The sequence below is a fragment of the Episyrphus balteatus genome, chromosome 3 (assembly GCF_945859705.1).
Source record: "Episyrphus balteatus chromosome 3, idEpiBalt1.1, whole genome shotgun sequence".
Taxonomy (NCBI): domain Eukaryota; kingdom Metazoa; phylum Arthropoda; class Insecta; order Diptera; family Syrphidae; genus Episyrphus; species Episyrphus balteatus.
This window is the reverse complement of record NC_079136.1, coordinates 129368488-129389356: the sequence shown is the minus strand read 5'-3', so window position 1 is coordinate 129389356 and position 20869 is coordinate 129368488. Positions and strand designations below refer to the sequence as shown.

The 20869-nt window shown below is 29.2% G+C and overlaps 1 protein-coding gene across 1 annotated transcript in view; it reads right to left on the bottom strand.

Annotated features, from left to right (window-relative positions):
- LOC129915235 (putative mediator of RNA polymerase II transcription subunit 26) overlaps positions 1-19682 on the bottom strand; it is a 28480-nt gene extending 8798 nt beyond the window's left edge. The window contains exons 1-2 of the mRNA XM_055994715.1: positions 19586-19682; positions 7786-7862 (exon numbers count right to left, since the gene is read on the bottom strand). Of these exons, the coding sequence (XP_055850690.1) occupies positions 7786-7862; positions 19586-19682 (174 nt within the window). The remainder of the gene's footprint in view (positions 1-7785; positions 7863-19585) is intronic.
- Between the last annotated feature and the right edge of the window lie 1187 nt (positions 19683-20869).

Below are 20869 nucleotides of genomic sequence, written 5' to 3'. Positions count from 1 at the left end.
TCCAACAAAAAGGTGTGATAAATTTTTGCAAAAACAAAAAAAAAATTGACTTTTAAAATAAAAACTACATTTTTTCAACACATTCCACCATGGTAATTGAGGCCATAAATCATACAACTAACACGAAAATAATTTAAAGCAATTGTAACACATTAACAACATCATAGCAAATTCGATCAAATAAATTTTGTTTACTTTCTTCTGCCAGTTTATTTATTTTTCGTTTAATGAACTTCATCAAATTTGTAGTAGTAAACTTTCTTCCAAAATAAATAAAAATACAATCAAAATACCATTCACCAATTAATTATGATTCATTAACAATTTTGTTGTTGACAGAAATATTTATGAAAAATCAATCATTTCTGTGATATCTCATTTCTTATGATACAGATAGTTTAATCTAACAATTGAATTGAATTATGATACTTTTTCACAATGACCTTTGAACCAGTTTGAGTTCAAAAAGCTTTCAATCAATCTAATAACCAGAAGATAAATGAAAGTTAAACCTATCACCTGAACAAATAAGATATCACAAAATTATGCATAAATTTAATTTTCAAAAATCGAAAGTTGTTGGTTGATTTTTGTTCCTATTTATTTTTATCTCCACGAGATCATTCAAATGACACACCTTGCGGCTACCACGAGATAAAAAAAAATGAAAACAACAAAAAAATATCACAATAAAATTGAATAAAATATGTCTATTGTGATATTGAAGCTATTTACCATACTGTATCACCATCTAATGCGGAAGCTTAGTATGAAAAAAAACTAAACAATCATTTGAAGTGTATGTTATATCATTTATCTACAAACTGTGATCATTTGCAAAAGATTTGCATCTTTGTAAACTGCAATATTGCTTCCAACTAAAACCACCAGAGGGAGTATAAATATTTTTTTTTTACTTTGTTTGCAGGCACAAAAAAATTAAACTACTCAAACAAAATGGTTTTTGAATATAAAAAACGTTTAAACACTAAAACTGGTTACCTTCGAGCTCTTGTGATACGATTAAAAAAAAAAAAAAAAATAGATGTGAAATTGAGTAGAGTCTTTTACAGGCCTATTCAATTGTTACCGGCTTGTATGTAAGACAATTAATCTAACGTCCCACACACAATGCGTTGCATGCTGCCGTCAGCGTCGCATCGCATCGCATCGCATCGCATCGCATCGGCACCATCAACAACTGTCTGGTTGTGTGATAATTTGTGTGGATGTTATACCACCGAACGAATACCTCTCGATACGTATTGTTGTCTATTCGCAGACCTTTTTTGCTGCCCTTGTTTTTTTTTTTTTTTTTTCTTAGAAATTTACATAAAGAGATGTCTTACATATTCTAATTAATGTTTAACTAATTTGCTACCGGGTAGGCACAAGTGGGAAGATACGTTTGGATATGAATAAAGTGAGAGCTAAATTATCTTGAAAAAAAGGAGATAGAATTCATGGCTTGAAAATATTTAGCTAAAAGTGGAACAAAATTATTAACACATGATCACTGAAGTAATTTAAATCAGCTAAATAATCCAAAAAAATACTTAAAGAAGCCTTATTTATTTTTAAATTTATCACAAAAAATTGGTCATGATTTTAAAATTATCACAAAAAAAATCAAATTGAATATCAGTAACTTTTTCTAAAGTAAACCTTCCTAATGCTTAAATGCCTAGAACGGAAGTGTAAAGCATGAAGAATTTCTTGTGATATTTCTAAATTTTTGGTTAGATAAGTAAGATATTCTGTGATATTTGAAGTTTTTTATTCTGTGATAATATAAATGATTTCTCAATTTTGTTAGAAAACGAAAAGTATAAAAATTCTGAAATTAAACCTCTTGTGATATATTAAAAAATCTTGTTAAATATTTGAAAAACTTGTGATATATTGGAATAAATGAATATGAATGAGTATTAATCTCAAAATTCTGGTTGAAAAATCTTAATTTTTAATTTTATTGGAAAGATATAACAACAAATTTTAAAAATTTCCATACATTTTAATATAAAATTTCAAAATATCACAAAAATTATTGTGATACTTGCATAAAAGTGCCCATTTTGTCTGATTCAATATCCATTTTTTCATGATTGACTAGGCAAAATCTGTTTTATCACATGATTTCCGCAGGAGTTTTCTGTGATTTCTTATGTATCACAAAACAACACTCTGAGCATTCTGCTATTCTCGTAATAATATATATCTTTTATTGACAAGTTATGAGATAACCCGACTAACAAATTTGCTTCTATATAGCTTTACAGGTGTTAAAATGGCTCCTGTAAAGCTTTATAGAAGGAATATTGTTTGTTGGGAATTATTTAATCACACTATTAGAAAACTTAAAAAAAAAAACCAATAAGGCTTTCTTTAAAAAAAGAAGCCTTATTGGAGGTTCTTTCATTTTCTTTTTTTGAACAAGATTGTCAAGACGTTATTACTTTATATCAGCATTACAGGTAGATTTGGCCGATTCTTCTATTATCATGCTATAAGAAGCTCAAAATTTAGTTTTTTCTGAAATAATAATCCAAGGAAACATTATAGAAGCCTTATTGGAGGTTCTCTCATTTGTTTTCTCATTCAAGGCTATCAAGGTGTATTTACTTAAGAAAGTTATATCAGCGTTTTAGGTGAAAGAATAATGCTTCCATAGTGCTTCTTTAAGGTTGCCTGCTCAACATATCCACATCAGAACGAAAAAAGTTGAAATTTTGTGAATTGCCTTTTTTGGGAACCTTAACATTTTTTTTTGTTGAATTATTTCTTTAAAATTAATGTAGAAAGGAAGATACTCGAATAAGGCTTCTGTTACTTATTCATTGGATCATTATTTAAAAAAAATGTCACTAAGCCTTCTTAAAGCATGATAATTATATTGCTTATAGAAGAACAAACCGATAACACCTATAACACTCCTATAAAGTACTTAAGTAATAATGCCTTGAAACCCTTCTATAATGCTTTAATAAAATGCATTAGAAGGATACTGAAGAAAATTTGATCAATCTATGCTCCTATAAGGCTTCTATAACTACGTGTAATCATCCTTATAGGAGTATTACAGAATATCAGCCAAATTTCGATCTCGGAATCTTGACAAAATGTTTGAGGTCTTACAAATGGTAAAATAACAGAAACTCGATTCACTTGAATTTGAGACCAAGCCTTAGGATCCCCTTTAATGGACAAAAATCGTTCCCCAAATAAATTCCTCTATCAAACTTGGGCAATAATTATTTGATTGCATGTTTTTTTATTTTTCCATTTGATTAGCCATTCACTTTTGCGAATAATAAATTTATTCATTTCTTTGGCAAAAAATAGGTAGGTACCTACTTAGGCATAGGTATCTTATAATCAGTTAAGTTTACGACCTCTGCAGATCAACTCACGTCATTTTGTAATTGATCACATCGCCATCAGAGAGCGACATCTTTTCAAGCGCCTGCCATTAATTAAGCTCCATAACTTCTACTCCGATCATTAGTTATTAGAAAATGAAGACTTGTGGCCGAAGTGCAAGTGATTAAATAATCCAACTTTGGGACCGTCTTTCTGAACATGAAGAGGTAATAACTCTATAAAAAAAATATCACAAAAACAGACAGCAAATTGCCCCACGTTAAAAAAATATGCTTCTTCCATCTTCATCTATAGGCGCATAACATAAGCATTTTTAGTAAGATCGTAGCTCTCTAATTCTTCAACTCCAAAGCCTCGTATATTTTTTTGTAGAATCTTATGAAATCTTGTTATGAAGCTAGAGTCTGAATTTAAATGCACAACGGAACGGCTGCGTTTATTTTTAATCGCAGACCCAATTCCCGGGGCTACGGCCGGCATCAACCGAAGATGTTAAAGAAGAAGAAGAAGTCATTCTGTCTGTCTGTTTGTCTGTCCAGTTCATCGGAAGTCCAACCGAGACTCACTCTAACGAGAAAATTTATATGTGCAGTTAAGTTAGAAGAAGTATGGGTTTCATGGCCTGCATTTGTAGCCTGATTGCAGAATCCACAACGGATTTGTTGCACAATCTTTGTTGTTGTTTATTTCTTCTTTTTCTTTAGTTTCCTTGCCTCGAGCTTTGGTCTCGCAGAGCAGATAGATTGGAAGATCTCTCGGAGCCAAAACGCATTTTTCGGTTCAAGGTTGAGCGCTGAGCTGTGTGCAGCTGATTTGATGGGAACTCTTCGTCTTCGTCGTCCAAAAACCAAATTTGTTGCAAGGTTTTTTTTTATTATTTTAATTTTTTTTTTCTTCGATTCAAATTGGACAGATGCCAAAACGTATTATGGAGAAGAAATCGTCTTGAGTGTCCCAATACCGAATAAAAATTCCACAAATAAACGTTTATTTGAAAGTGAATCCTCCTGAACTGGCCAAAATATGTATAAAAAATGAACAAAAAAAAAAAAAAAAAAAAAAAAAACTGGTCACACAAGGAGAGGGGCAACAAACTTAAACTCCTTTCACTTTTCGCACGTTTTTGTGTTTTTTGGTAGTGTAGGTAGAAGAGGTGTATGGCTTTTGGATATAGCTACGGAGGCTTTGTGTGGACACAAAAATTTGTGATGTTGATGTGGAGACGTTTAAGTGGAACCGCATCATGTAGGGAGTTGAGCAATTTTTTTTTTTTTTTGTGATGATGATGACATAGTCATCGAAAAATTGTTTTTTTGTTGTTGTTAGTGTTGCAACTTTGCAAAGCTGAATTTGATCTAAATTACTTGGGCTTGGGTCAATGCGGAAACAAAAAGTATGACCTTTTCGAGGGAAATAATCATTATTAGAGCAGAAAGTGTAGGAGAAAGGAAGTTGACATTTTTTTTATGTTGTGGAATGGTGTGGGTTATGGTTTTATTGGAGGTGATGAAATTTTTTATCATTTCGATTTTTGAAACCCTAATAAGCTGCTAATGGAATATAATGGTTTGAATTCTCAAAATTAAATTTTTTCAGTCAGCTCTAAAGAGGGTTAAATCGACAAAACACTATTTACGAAGAATTTATTGAAAAATAATTACGACAGAAGTTGGAAATTTTTTTTTCATATAAAAACTGGAAGATTTCACTTTTCATAATAACGAAGAAAAAAATAACAAAAATAATAAAAAATTATTAAAATTATTATTAATTTTTGGAGTTGAGGTCACTTGAACTTATATTGGATTTCACTTTTCTATGAAATTTCAAAGAAATTTTAATGAAAAAGAAACAAAAATATTTTCCATTTTAAGTAGCTTGTTTTCTGGGATTTACCTACTTATTTTACTTATTTTTTAAAATTTTGGCTTTAGGCAAAAAATAATTTTTTTTGAAAAAAAAGTTTTAGGATGATTTTTTTTTTTTGTAAAGGAATTTTGTATATTAAGTCTCTATCAAGTCAGTTCGGCCAGATTTAGTTAGATTGAAACTTCCAAATTCTGGTTTGTTTGATCTGAACTTTTCAAAATTTTGTTTTTCAACAAGATTTATTTTTTTTTTTTTAGCAGAACTTCAAAAATGTGTCTTTTTTCAATGTAATTCTGGATTTCCTGCCTTTCAATGAAGTTTTGAAAATTATCTGAAAATATTGTGTCTATATTTTTTTTTTTATGAAAAGAATTTTGAAATCCTATCTTTCGAACAAAATTATTGAAATAGATACACTTTAAATTTTGAAATTTTGGTTTTCTGTGGAAATAAAATGAAAATTCTGGCTTTTAGCTAAAATTAAAAAAATTTTTACTGAATTTTGAAAATTTTGATTCTGCATATTATCTTTTCCCCAAAAAAATCTGTTCTTAAAAGGAATTTGCATTCGGTATGTACCTAATTTTTTTAAGTAAATTTATAAACAACGTCATTTTGAAAAGTTTTGTCCAAAAAAGTCTTTAAATGCAGATCAAGCTAAATTTCAGCCGCCTTACAAAATTCTTTTCAAACTTAAGTCGATCTAAGATTATGGAGAGCATTCGTCATAAAATTTGACACGATCTGTGACCTATCGGCGGTACTCAATTGTCAATTTAAAAATTTAATTTTTTTAAGCCTTCTCTCGTAGTCTTAAAAGTTCTACATTTAAATTAATATATTTCAAAGTGTGCATACAAATTGAATTTTTAGAACTTGGAGATTTTGTGTTTCAAATAAATTAGAAAAGTGATTAATATTTCCAGTAAAATTCCGAAAATTCTGTTATTGATTCAATTCAAAGGAATTTCAAAATTCTTTCCCTATGAATTTTTCCAAAATTTTTTAATACCTATTCGCTTTTTTTCCCGACATTCTGTTTTTGTGGCAAACAAGGTCCTTCTTTTGAAACGAAAAAATATTTTTTTTGTTATTACCTATACCTACTAGAAATTAAGCTGGTAAAAATCATTTTTAAAGATATTTTGATTTTTGTTTTGTCCTCGTTCTTCGGAGAGACCAAGCCATACACAAAACAAGTAAGAATCTAGATAACAAAGTTCCTTGACAATCTCATCAATCTCAGATACTTTTGACAACAAATTACAATTAAGTATGACAAAAATATAAAAAGTCCAACAAATCTTAAAGTTTTTATTTTTTTTATTTGAACAATTTAAAGAAATATCTGCAAGAAAAATTAATAATATATAATTCGCGGCTTCTCTAATGGCTTTACTATTGGAAAAAGTCCCAAAACGCCCGCAAAAACAATACCCATTGTTAGAAGATAACTTAGATGCATGTTGCTAGATAAATTTTTTTTTTTTTTAAATAGCAATTTAAGTCATTTTAGAACGGAAAAGTTATTTTTTAATTGCTTGTTATCGGAATTGGAAATAATTGAATATAAATATAATTGGACAATTTTTAGGGCAGAACTGATAGAATGATATGCTCTCTAGAATAAAAATTGTTGATGTAGTTTTGAATGACTGACTGACTTTTACGTTAGGCAATAGGCGGAGATTTTAAAGAAAACTTCTAAAGTATGCCCTTTCTTGCGTAATTTGCTACACATTTTTTCTATATCAACGAAGGTATTCTTTAAAAATGTTAACAGCTCTAAAATAGGTGTCCATTTCCGTCATTTATGAGTACATTCGTCAACATGCATAGCTTCATTTTAGGTTTCAATTATTCGATTGAAAAAAAAAAAAAATGTTTGACAAATTAATTCCATCAAAATTGAATTTCTATCTCTGACAAAATTGTAGGTAACATTTTAAAACATGCAATCCAAAAAGCCTTGAATTTGTAATTTCTGTCAGTTTTATAGTTTTATCGTTTTATTCAGTTAATTCATAAAACAAAAAAATTTCATACCTCTATCTTACTCGCAAACAGCTAATTAAATGCAATTTTGAGAGTTGCACTAGCGAGTACAACTTCAAAGTTAATTAGTATCTTAAATGCATTTTTTTTTTGTTGCAGAGGTTTTGACAACAAAAAAAATCGAAAACGATTCCTTTTTTTTTGTCTTAAAATAATTATTGTCTCGGAGGTTTTTCCTTTCATTTTTCATCAAAAAGACTCTTTGCTATTTCCCATCATAATTGGTTTACTCATGTAGCATAACCATAATTGAAAAGTACTCGTATATTAAAACCTATACGAGTCTATCTATCTGCATTGTTTAGTGTTTTTATTGAAAGATATTCGTATTTTAACAACTTGCACTTTCAGTTTGAGTTTTGAGTTGTTGTTGTGCACATGGAACCGTATGGAACCAACCTAGTTTGGGTTCATTGTGAGTTTTGTGTCTTTTTTTCTGTCAATGTTTATAGGAGAATGTCAGTTTGAGTCCGAACGTACGTGATCACGCAACATAGTCATTTTGGAACCACAACTTCGTCGCGTCGTGACAACGACCGAGTACAACAAATATTCACCTGTGAGATACATTATACAGATTTTTGAAGAAGGTAATGAAAAATGTATACAAACATGAAATGAAGAGCTAAACCATTTTGGATACGGCAATAAAGTTGTAAACATTTGCAAGAAGAAGAAGGCTCTCAATTATACAAAAAAAAAAAAAAAAAAACGTATAAACCAACAACAGACACGCATCGAAATGATGAGCAATAAAGATAAACTGCTTCTAAGTTATAATTATTCAGACGTAAGATAAAAGTTAAAATTTGAACTAACCGTTTACTTTCGCAAGGACACAAAAATGCTTGAAACAAAAAAGGCCTCACACAAAAGTCAACCAAATAACTTGGAAAATGCATTAAACCCAATAGCTTAAATTTTCAATCATTTAAACCCCACCCTAAATCTAAATATTTAAAACGAGAGTCTAATCTTTGATTTTTAAATTGTACATAATCATTTTTATCAAAAAAACAAAACTGACTTCCTGGACCAAAACTGTGGTTTATGGTTTTTCTCATAGTTTCTATAGCCAGAACTGAACGAAATTGAAATGGGACCACACGCAGGTACCAGTTTTCCAATACAAAAAGAATTATCAAAATTTGTTCACTCAGTCCAAAGTTATGAGGTAACAAACATTAAAAAAAAAAACGAATTGATTACCTCCTCGTTTTTTGAAGTCGGTAAAAATATTTTGAGTAATATTTAAGTAAATAAAAGATATCATTGAGAATTCTGTCAAAAGTAAAAAAAAAAATTAAATTAAAATCAAGAAAAAATATCAGAAAATACGTTTTTTAACAAAAAGAAATTTTAAATAAAAAAAAAAAACCGTCAACACAGCTTTTTATAACAGAAAAAAGGGCCAGGAAAACTCTCCACATAATCCGGTATCGTTTTCTACAGCTGTGTACTGAAAAACCGAAAGCATATTGAAATTTTGATTTCGTTGATAAAATTTAGTTTCAGCTTCGTAATAGGCTGAAACTAAAAATTTCGTTCTGCTTTTTCAAAAGCAGCCTGCTAAACTTCGTTATAAATAAGCTTTCAAATAAGATAAGATTCGATTTATGACTTTTTTTTTATTTTGTTACGCTTTTTTCTCATTTGTTACGCTTTTTGAAAAATTTTGTTACTTTTTTAAAAAAGCCTGGGGCAACACTGCTTCTAAGTAGTTTTTTTTTTTGGTTATACGAGCTTCTTAAATGGACTTTAAGTGCTTTATGGATACACGAGATAGTCATTTGGGAGCGATAGATATATGGATAAAAGTTGTGTAATAAAGTTGTATAGTTGAAATGGGATGAGCTTTCTTAGATTGACAAATAGTTTTCTGAATGTTTTTTCTGGCATCATTTTTTTGAGGAAACATTTTGAAAATATTTCCTTGAGTAAAGGTTCCAAAATTGTTTACAATCATTTGCTGAATAAATTAGTATGGGCCTGAAAAATAATAGTTGCTAAAGTGTTTCAAAAATTTTTCCTTGTATTTGTAAACTTCTGAAACATTTGTAAGATGTTTCTGAAACATTTTCAATAAATATATGAGTCGAACGCTTTTGAGGAATTTCTAACGTGTGAATAGAGTTTTTTTTTTAATTTGATTCTTAAAATTAATCTATGTTAAATATATCTTGAATATTGCTAAGCATATCGAAAATGTTTCTGAAAAAAATTCAGATGGTATTTTTCTGAGCAAAGTTTTAATATGATCGAAATATTACATTACATTACATTACATATTAATCTAATCCGAAGATAAATCTACGGACTAGACACACACTACAGCTTCGGAAACTTAGTCCATTTTGCTGATACAGCACAAGACATTAATACAACAAAGAGAAAGACAAAGAAAGAAAGAACAACAGAAACACATATAACACATAACTACGTGGCACAGAGGGGGAGACATCGTTGACAATTGTCTCATGTTATCGCACAGGTGGCTTCAGTTAAGCTGGCGATTTAGAAAAAAAACTTCAGAGTCGACCGTTGGGTTCGAATCCACGATGTCTGGCTCTGAAGTCATCTACTCATTCCTCTGTGCCATGGCCACCTGCATGATCGAAATATATCTTAAGTGGTTATTAGATTTTTCAACTTGTGTTGCAATCGATTAAAAAATAATTTGGGAGTAATTTGGCAATACATTTTCATGTTTCTAAACATTTTTGTTAAAGTTTTAAATTTATTTCTATTATTCAAAAATATTTATGAGGCATTTATAAAATGTTTATTAAGTTATCGTTATTTTTCAATTCATTAATGTCTGTAAAATATTTGTGCATTTTTCTTTGTATGCTGCTTTTTACTTTGAAATTGATCTTTATCTTTTTAAAACATGAAACTGAAAAAATTTACAGATTTTAAAACATGAAACTGAAAAAATTTACAGATGTGTCCTACAAGAGTTGTCTTAACATAAATATCTTTCCAGTAAAACAAACAAAAAAGAAACAATAAAGCAAAGGTTTCAAAATGTTTCCAAACAGTTTCCAAGGGATTTTTGGACACAAATACATGTTTTTTTAATGCTTCTGCAACATTTTGTTTGAGTTTTTGCCTTTTATTCCTAAAAAGAACAGAAATTTATAAACAAGTTTTAATTCTAATTAAATTAGATGCGGAATGTTTTGAAACCTTTCATAAATGTTTCTGAAAAAAATCATGAGTACCTACTTTTAAATTATTTTCAAAGAGTTTCTGAATCTTTAAGATCTTTTAAATTCTATTGATATTTTTTTAGTTTTGCTATAGTAAATTTAATTGTTTTTAAGTTTTTCTGCAACATATCTTGCCTACGTTTTTGCTTTTTCAGTTTTTTTTTTTTTTTTTTTGTAAGAAAGCATTCTGAAATGTATTTTAACTTTAGAAAATGATTTCAAAAATTATTTCAAAATTACATCTAATTGTGTGGAATGTTGCTGAAATATTTTAAATTATTATAAATAATATCTTCATCATTTCTGTGTTAAAAACAACTGAAAAGGTGAAACCTCTTATTTATTAAAACCCTTTCATTGTTACAAATTAGTAAATAGGGTTTGAAAAATGCCAAATATGTTGTCAGATAAGCACTAAAAAAGACTAAATTTTGATACATTCCTAGTTTCTTTAAAAACTTAATCGAATGTTTTTAAGTTTTTCCATAATTAGTCACTTTGAAGGTATGTATGAAAAAGTCTTCAAATGTTTCACAAACATGTTTCTCAACATATTTTTTTTGATAAGTGAAACATTGATTAAGACAAAGGAAAAGTGATGACCTTAAACAGTCAAATGCTTTGTTACAAAAATACATCAATATTTTTTTTTTTTTGACAACAGAGATTTCATTAAACAAAAAGGTTTGTAAAGCTTATCCAACACTCAGTTTTACAAAATTATTAACGATTAAATGACAAAATAAAAGACTTATTACCTAACATCTCAATTTTTTAAGAAATCATCTGCTAATTAAGATTTCATTGACACAACACCACCAACGCAGCGGGTACATTTAGCTTCTTTCAATTTCTTTCGTTTTGTTTTGAAAAGATAAATTATGATTAATGGTTGTCTTTCAACGCCTCTATTAGTTGACTACCCATAGTTTTAAGTATTCTCATGGCAACGCGAGTTATGTTAACAATGACCAGTTTTTTTTTTTACTCAATTCCCCAAAATGAAAAAATACCTTAATATAGAAATAAGTTGTGCAATTATTTTGAAGACATACCAACTTAGAGTCAAAATATCACCAAAGAGCTATTAGTTATTATTAATTGTTTGCTCAAAGCTGCGAGATTGAATTCATAACACACTATGTATTTTTTTTTTTTTGAAAAATGGAACCTTTTACGATTTTTGAATAATTAATTTGGATTTGTAGGTTAGGAAACAAGAATAGTTTTTATACGCACAAGGTTGTTGGGTATTTAAATGAGATGTAACTTTTGAATTTTTGGGAATTTTTAAGCCGTATTTTCAATACTCTGCTTCTAAAATTATTAGCAAGGCCAATCAAAATACAATACATATTTTATTTCTTATATAAAGTGGATGTGAATTATGAATGGTAAAGTTTAAAATCATATGAAAATTTGTATATTTATTTTTTTCGTTATTTTATTTCGCTGTAAACTGATCCCAATAACTGGAGTAATCAGAAGAAAACGTTGTATTGAAAAAGTGAATGTGAATTAAGACAGACAAAGTGTAAAATCATATGAAGATATAAAAAGAAATAGAAGAATTGGTGCGAGAGCCTTCCCTTAAGAACCTTTAAATGTAGGGAACGAATTTTCCCTCTTGAATATTTTTTGGTTTTTGTGTAACATGGGCCTTATTATCCCGACAGGCCTTATTAACCGCATATGCCAAAAATATAATTTTCAATGCAATTTCATGCAACTTTCAACAAATATAGCAAACAAGATCCACCTTAACCCACCTTTAACCATCAGTAAAAAAAAGTAAAATCTAACTAGCCTCCGGTTTGAGTCTTTTGACCCTAGCTCGCTTGCCGTCAAAAACTCTTTTATTTATGCCTCTGACCATCACCAATAAAACCAATACCCAGTCATTCTCATTAACAAAAGAAAGTCAATAAACAAACAAACAAAAAAAAACCTAACCAAACATTTTGTGGAAGGTAGATAACGAAGGCTCCCCCAAAAAGAAGTCGAAACTTCCCAAACCTGTGCCTTACAATAAATTTCAAAGGCAAACAAAACAGGCAAAACTATTATTTTATCGATGTACAAACGAGTCAAGTATTCGCGCTGGAATGCAACAAGTGAAAATATTTAGCATCATCTTCTTTTCTTTTTAACTTGTCGTTTGTCGTTTCTTCCCTATCAACCGGCTGACTCAATCGTGCAACATTTGTTGTTGTTGCTGTTGTGCGGTTTAAAGTTTTATGGCATATTGCAAGTTCGTGCAAAACTGGTTGGACCCTATAAAGCCTCGAGGCGCAACACACAGAAAATTTCTTTTTTATTTTCTTGTCAACTTATGGAGAATTTTTAATAAATCACTTTGCTGATGAAATACTCTCGTGTAAATTGTCCACTATGAGGAACTTTGAGATACTTTCGCAGAATTGCGCAAGAAAAAATGACGCATTCAGCATCGATCCAGTTTTTGCAAAAGACAAAAATGTGTTAACTAAGAGTGACGATAAACTTGCGGCAGTCCGCATTCATGACTGATAAATTATTATCTTCTAGCATCTTGTTGGTTGTGAATTATAAAATATGGACTGAAGAAGCCTTCAAACAAGCTCAAGGCGCGCAAGCGCCCATTTCTATAGAGTATCGATTGTGAAAGTGAAATTTTACTTCTTTTTCGTGGTATAAGTCATCGTTGTTGGACTTGTCTTCTTCTCGAAGCTCGAAGAGAGGAGCCGCCTTATTGTATAATCGGAAGCATTTTTATTTCTTCGTCGTCGTTGGTCGTGGTAGTCATTTTTATCGCGATCTTTTGGTGGGATAATAAAATACAAAAGATACACAAGTTGTTGCTGCTGCTGCTTGGAGCTTGTTTTGGAATTTGAGATGAGTGTACACGAAACACGAGAGCATTGTTGACCCACATTTTTGTGGATGTCATTTGATGTAGGTTGCCCTTAGAACCTCAAGTTTGTTTTTATTAATTTTCTGCAAAAGGTCAGTTTGGTGAAATTATTATCTATCAAATTTCTGAACACCAAAGGAAGACCCTCATCAAAAAAAGAAACTTCCCCAGCGCCACCACCGCCAAAAATGTTGTTGCTAAACATCTGCAACATGATGATGACGATAACTGCTATACACCGACCTCAGCGGATGATGATGACGATGATGATTCGAAGTGAAAGTGTTTTCCAATCGTGGACAGTCTGTTGTTTTAAGTAGGTATTTATTTTTTGTAAGTTTGTTTGGAATGTCTTGTCATGGGGATGACTATTCGAAGCTGCGACATAAAATTTATAAGGTCACGATCATTGTAGACTCATTTTGTTGTCTTTTTGCACATTTTTTTTTTTGTTGTTATTGGTTTTTGATTCTAATCAAAAACATGTTTTGTCGTTAAATTCGTCGAAGATTGGATTAGGTACTTTGTCACCATAGTCAATGGTGTCTATAGTTTTGATTTTAATATGGTTTTGGGGTTTAAATTTGGCATTCATTTCACTTTAAGAGATTTCAAGTTATTTATAGGAAATTTGGTGACAATAACGTGGGAACTTTCTTTTAGTTATCAACCTTCTTTGTCAAGTGATTTTGAATTTTTTTTAAGATGAAATAGAGCTAAGATTATGAAATAAATGAATGTCTTGAATCTTGATTGCAAACAATGAATGTGAACTAAGAGGGACAAAGGGTAAAATCAAATGAAGATTTATAATTTTTGTCATTATTTGTTCTGTGTGCATGTGCAGTGAACAAGTACCTACAAGTAAAAAAATTGAAATAAAATATTTTTATTTTGTAGAAATGTGGATGTGAATTATGAAAGTCAAAGAGTAACATCGTATGGAAATTTTTAGTTTTAGTTTTTATTCATAATCATCGAATTGAAAAAGTCGGTTGTATAAACTTTGTTTTTTAAATATTTCTTCCCTTCTAATTTTGGAAACGTTGAAAATTCAGGTTCCATTTAGGTGGAGCAGGTAAAGAAGGAATATTTGCTGGTAATTTTGCAGTTTGCTCTTCTTAATTCACATTCACTTTATCAAAAAAAAAAAATTATATTTGTTTTTCATTGCTCCAAAAAAAAGGAACAAAAATCAGAATTCACAGTCACTTTTTGTAACAGAAATAAAGTATTTACTAATTACTGAATTTACTTTACAAGTCATAAGAACTAACAAAATGTGAACCAAAAATTGAATAACAATCAAAAATTTAAGATAATAATAAAATTTTACACTTCAATTTTCATAATTCACATCCACTTTTTCTGCGATTGTTTTTTGATTGCTTCAGATATTCTTATATAGTGCCCCAGAAATAAAAATGTTTAATCACACAAACTGTATTTCGTCATATAATTTTAATAAAAAAGTAACAAAAATACTGTGAAAAATAAATAAATATTTCGCACTAAAAAAAAACAGACTCACATAAAACCTTATTTGATATCATTGATAGTATAAAGTCCACTTAATCTGGGCCACTGTTTTTTTGGCATTATTATTATTTATTATAATTTTATTCATTCTTCAAAATGGGACCAAATTGTAAATTGATTTATAATTCAAATGGATTTCATTTGTCATAGACTTAAACGGTCATATCTTTATTAGAAAAAGATGTCTTGTTTTGATGTCGTAAGAGAAGTTTATGAAAATCATTTAAGATTATTCATAAAATTTAAATATTTATTTTTACAATTCAGAAGAGACATAATTTTTGTCAATTTCCGTTCCAGTGAAAGTGACTTTGTCTTCAATAAAAATATCAAAAGAAATTAGGAATTTTTTAGTCCAAAATTAATTTCATGGCCTAATATTCTTTACAACTTGATTGGCTGGCCGCATCATGCTGTGAACATAAAAATAATAGTTGTGGAACCAATTCATATTTAATATCACTATAAGTCATTGGTTCCAATATTTATGATAAGAACGAACAAAAATTTTGTGTGAATACGTTCCACATTTTTTCACACCTGATTTTTTTTTATTTTGGAATATTTTTGTTCTTTTATGAATGATCTACAAGTATTTTTGAAATTGATTTATAGATTTTTCAAATAGTATTGGTATTGTGTGAATTGTATATATTTACCAAATAGGTTCCACATTTTTTCACGGACTATTTTTCAATTTATGGAAAAGTGAATAGTAAAAAAAAATTAGATTTTTATAAAAAGGGTATATATATCATCAAGAAAGAAATAAGGAGTCTGTCTCAAAACTCATCTAATTTTTTTTAACATAGTTCTGAATACATTCCACATTTATTTTCTATGAAACATTATCAATATTCCAAATCTGACGATAAAAAAAATTTTTTGTAGAAAAAGTGTTAGGTTGATTCAGAAAACAAAAACGACAAAAAAAAATTAAATTCTTAGTATATGATTTTATACTTTGCCTTTCATAATTCACATTCACTTTTTTCATTAAACACATTCCACATTCCTCCATGTGCCATTGTGTCAATGCTACGGTTATTTAGCAACTCCTAAACAGAAATTAAATAAAATGTGTAAAAATTTACTATGAGAATTTGGCATGAATATTTCATTTTTGCTTGATCTTTGTGGGTTCATGAAAATAGTCAAAGATAATGAAAAAGAAATGAGCAAAAAAATTTCAATGGAGATTCTCGTCAAAACTAAGACAAAATTAAAGGAACAAAATGCTTATAAGAAATTATAACGAGACTAAACAACAAGGTGAACAAGGCCAAGAGGGAAGACATGGTCAAGATTTTTTCTCTCCCAACGAGAAATTAAAAATTTAAACTGCTACCTACCTTGATTCTTCTCTAAAAAAAAAACCAGAAGCAATTGCAACGACGATGAATAAAACGAGAACGACGAGACGTGAGATGGAATTAGCTTTTTTTTAAGAGTCACTATCCTCTGCATTGGACTCAAGAGCATCTTGAATTCAATTTTTTTTTCTTAAGATTTTTTTTTCAGGGAAGTGGGATAAGTTGATAGCTTTAGAGATGCAATTTTTGGATCCACAAATGAGAAAAGAAAATTATTAGGAATAAGAAAATAATAATAATTAGGTTATTAGTATTCCCTTTGTTGCATTATGAAAAGCTAAGTAAATATGAATGTAAGAAGTAAAAGGGCAAATAATAATAGATAGTGCTTTTGGAGAGAAATTATATTTTTTTGCGACTTTGGCTGCCCTTTGACTGTATTAATAAGAATCAACAGCCAGTCAATGGAGTATGATTCGCATTCAATTTTGCTAAGATAAATTTCTCCAATTATTGGTAGGTACTTTATTAAAGCACATGAACAAAAAGTGGCCAAAATAGTCAAAAATAAAAATCTTCATATGAATTTGCACTTTGCCTTTCATAATTCACACTCATTTTTTGCACAAAAAAATATAACATCTGCTTATGATAGTTATATAACATCTGCTTATGATAGTTATATAATGCCTAGGGACAAAAAAGGGAAGAGGTATAAAAATTATAAATCTTTATATGATTTTACACTTTATCATTCATAATTCGCAGTCACTTTTTCTAGAAGATATAACACTTTCTTCTGATTATTCCAGGTAAAGGTATTTATTAAATGAAGATATTAAAATAATTGCTACTAAAATACAATGATTTTATAATAAGATTGTACTTATTAGCTCTCATAATTCACATCCACTTTTTCTACAAAATGTCTTTTGATTGGTGCAGTTATTAGTTGGTACTTATTTAGTACTAAGAGAGCAAAATGAAACAAACATTATAAATCTTCACATAACTTTAAAATTTGAAAAAAAAAAACTCATATGATTTTGTTCATTGGCATTCATAATTCACATTCACTTTTGCTAAAAAAAAATTATTTCTGCATTTAATAGTTTAGCTTTAGATTAAATGCTCAGGGAAAAAAAGTCATAGAAAAACCTTCATAGGTAGGATATCACACTTTGTCTTTCATAGTTCACATTCAATTTGAATTTTGTGTGTTTCAATTGTACATGCAAATATCAAGGTGCTTCCACAACATATAAATACCTACTCTCATTTTTATTTAGAGAACTTTACATTCCCAAGCTTAAAAGGCTTACCCATAAATAATCTCATAAATTCCCCAAACAAAAAATACAAAAAGATTACACAATCTTATCTTCAGTCCCAGTTACACTTAAGCTCTTAATTAATATTGATGAGTGAGCATTCAAACCCACCTTCACATAACCTTAAATGCAACTTTTGAACCTTTTATTAACCAATTTTCCAACAAAAATATAGATAACCCTACATGAAAGCCTATAACAAAAAAAAAAAAAAAGTTAATGACTTTCTTTGCCCATCAAGACTCCCAAAATCCATCCCATGATGTGACCGGAAATTACAGGTATAGCCTAGGTATGTTGTGTATTCCAATCAAAACGAGACTTAAGCTCAACGTCCGTCTTTCCGTCCGCCCGCCATTATGATGATGGTCATTAATTTATAAAAAGGCCTAATTAGGAATTTAATGTATTTTGTTGTTTTTGTTATACACAATTACGTCATTAATGAAAAATTGCATTCCATTTTGAGGAGGAATTTTTTGTTTTTTGTAAATATCTGAGAAGATGATCAAAAGAATGTGTATATTGAAAGTGAAAGATGTTTCACGATCAAACACACAAATCAAACAAAAAAATGTAGCAACATTTTGTTTGATTTAAGTTTTTAAATAGACATCAAGGCCCTCGACAAAACACACATAATCATCGGCAACTATACTTTCATTTAATGAATGGCAACAACAACAAAAAAAAAATTAAAAATTATAAAAGCCGGCATTGCAACATGTTTCAAGCCCATTGTTGGAAAATGTTTTGATTTAAGACAAAAATGTCTAAAAAACAATGTAAAATTTTATAGCAGAAAGTTTAAATAAGTTTTAATCATCGACGTTTTGCGATGATGGTGATGATGGGAAATGGTACAGGAAATTTACAATTATTTTTATTTTTTTTAGTTTTTCAGTCTGAAAAAAAAAAAAAATTGAAGAAGAAGAGAAAACTATTAACACTTGAGTGGTTTTCATTTCATTTGTAGTTTAAATGCACTCGAGTGCATTCTTGCAAAAATGCCTACAGGCATGTTACAGTACGGATCATTTGATGAGACCCACTTCAATAAAAATACATTTCTTAGATTTTTCTTATAAAAGAAAGCTTTGAAGCTTTTAAAATAATTTCTGCTCGGGAATCACTTTTATAATTTTGATAAAACTTTGAATATCTTATCATTCTTTTAAGTTTATCAAATTTCTATCTCTAAGCAAGCGAACCGAAGTGTTTGTATAGCTGCAAGTTACCCACAATCGTGACGCACGTAACAACTATGACTGCACTGTGTTAACATACTTTTGCTTCTTTAATGTTTGATGTAACTACAAACTATCTGCCTCCTCCGCGAGTAAATAATGTTGGGTGTTACTTTGAATGTTTTTTTTTTCGATGTTGTTGTTGTTGTTTTGGTTATTATTATTGTGATTTGAACGATAGCACATTATTTTACCATGCACGCATTTTTCTTCATCAACTCTCTGATTTTTTTTTTTTTTTTTGAGAAAAACAAAAAAAAAGTTTTAATTTGTTTTTCATTTAAAGTTTATGTTGGAATGAAGCAAGAAAACAAAATCTATGCATTTACATGCAAAGTTATAAACTATATAGACACGAGGCGTTAAAGAATTTGTTGCATTCAAAAATAATGAATAGAAAAATTACAATTACTTTCACATGAGGAATTTTTCTTTTTTATGATAAATTATTATTTGTATTTGTGATGATTATGAACTATTTACTATAACTATAATAGTTTAATTGAACCGAATCAATTAGCCTAATGAAAATAAAGTAAGGTAAAAAAAGTAAACAAGAAAAACTCAAAATTTCTGAAATGTGAAAAAACATTGTTTTTTTTTTTTTTTTAATTTAAACACAATGAATTGAATGCTCTTTAAAAATTTACAACTTTATTTGTGTTACAAGAATTTGAATAAATTTATTCAGTAATAATTATTTTTTAACCTCTTCTGCCATAACGCATGCAATTTGGCAACTCACTGCATGGTGTTGGAAGACCATCGTCATTATCAGCTTGAACTCCAGCAAATACTAGAAACAAGGCAATAGCCATTGATAAGAAATAACTTGGATTCATGTTGCTGAGATACGAAAAAAAAATACTTGAAGTTTTTGATTTGACTTAAGAAGAAATTTGCTTTTCTTTATATAGCAAACATTTAAGTGAGGTTTTTAATTAGCCGAGTTAGGAATTTTGTACGCTTGTTAGCGGAAATTGGAAACACTTGAAAAATTTTAAATAGTTGGATTATTTTGAAGCAGAATTAATGAATTTGGAATTATTTGTGACAAATTTGTAAAAAAAATATAAAATAATTATTATGGATACAAAAAATTGAACAAATATTCCAAAAAATTTCACGCACATGTTATACTTGAAAATTCGTTCCACCAACCAATTTTAGTAATTTCTATCTAATAACCATGAATATTCACAGGTAAAATTTTACTATAAAAACGTGTTCTATTTTTGAATAAAATCAGTTCGAAAATAGTCTTTTTTTACAAATCAAGTAAACTTCGCAGTAAAAACAACATGAATCCAAGTTATTTTTTGACAGCTGTTATTGCCTTGTTTCTAGTATTTGCTGGAGTTCAAGCTGATAATGACGATGGTCTTCCAACACCATGCAGTGAATTACCAAATTGTATGCGTTATGGCAGAAGAGGATAGAAATTTTGTCTAAATAAAAATGAATTAATCACAAATTTTGTGACAGAGTATTAAAATTTTCTGACTTTTTCATTTATTGAATATTATAACTGCTTATTTATTTATTTTTTTAACAACTATCTAGCACGAATATTCTCCCTTTTTACTATATTTTTTTTGCAAGTTTTGTTTTCACTACAGAATTAAAGAAGTACGCAAATAGTGAAGCTTCGCAAATGCGTTTTCTTGTATTAAATACAAAAAAAAAGGTGGTCTAAGAACAGAACCTTATGGAACACCACTCAATAATAGTTACCAGATTTCTTGGTTGTAGGTTAAGAATCCACGGCCCATCATAGTGGCCAATTTCTTCGGTTATTGAAATTATTATGAAAAACACACCCTTCACTAATAAATATAAAAAGCTTGAAACTATTTTGAACAAGGAAGTAAAGGATCTTGACTCAAAAAAGTCGAAATATTCCTTTGATTTTAATAAAAGTTTTTGCTGTAGAATAACATAACAGAACATTATTCAAACCTGTTTAGAGAGTTCCAAATCCGTATTGAACAAAAAAACTAAAATTTGTATTAGTAAGAGTTTGAAAACA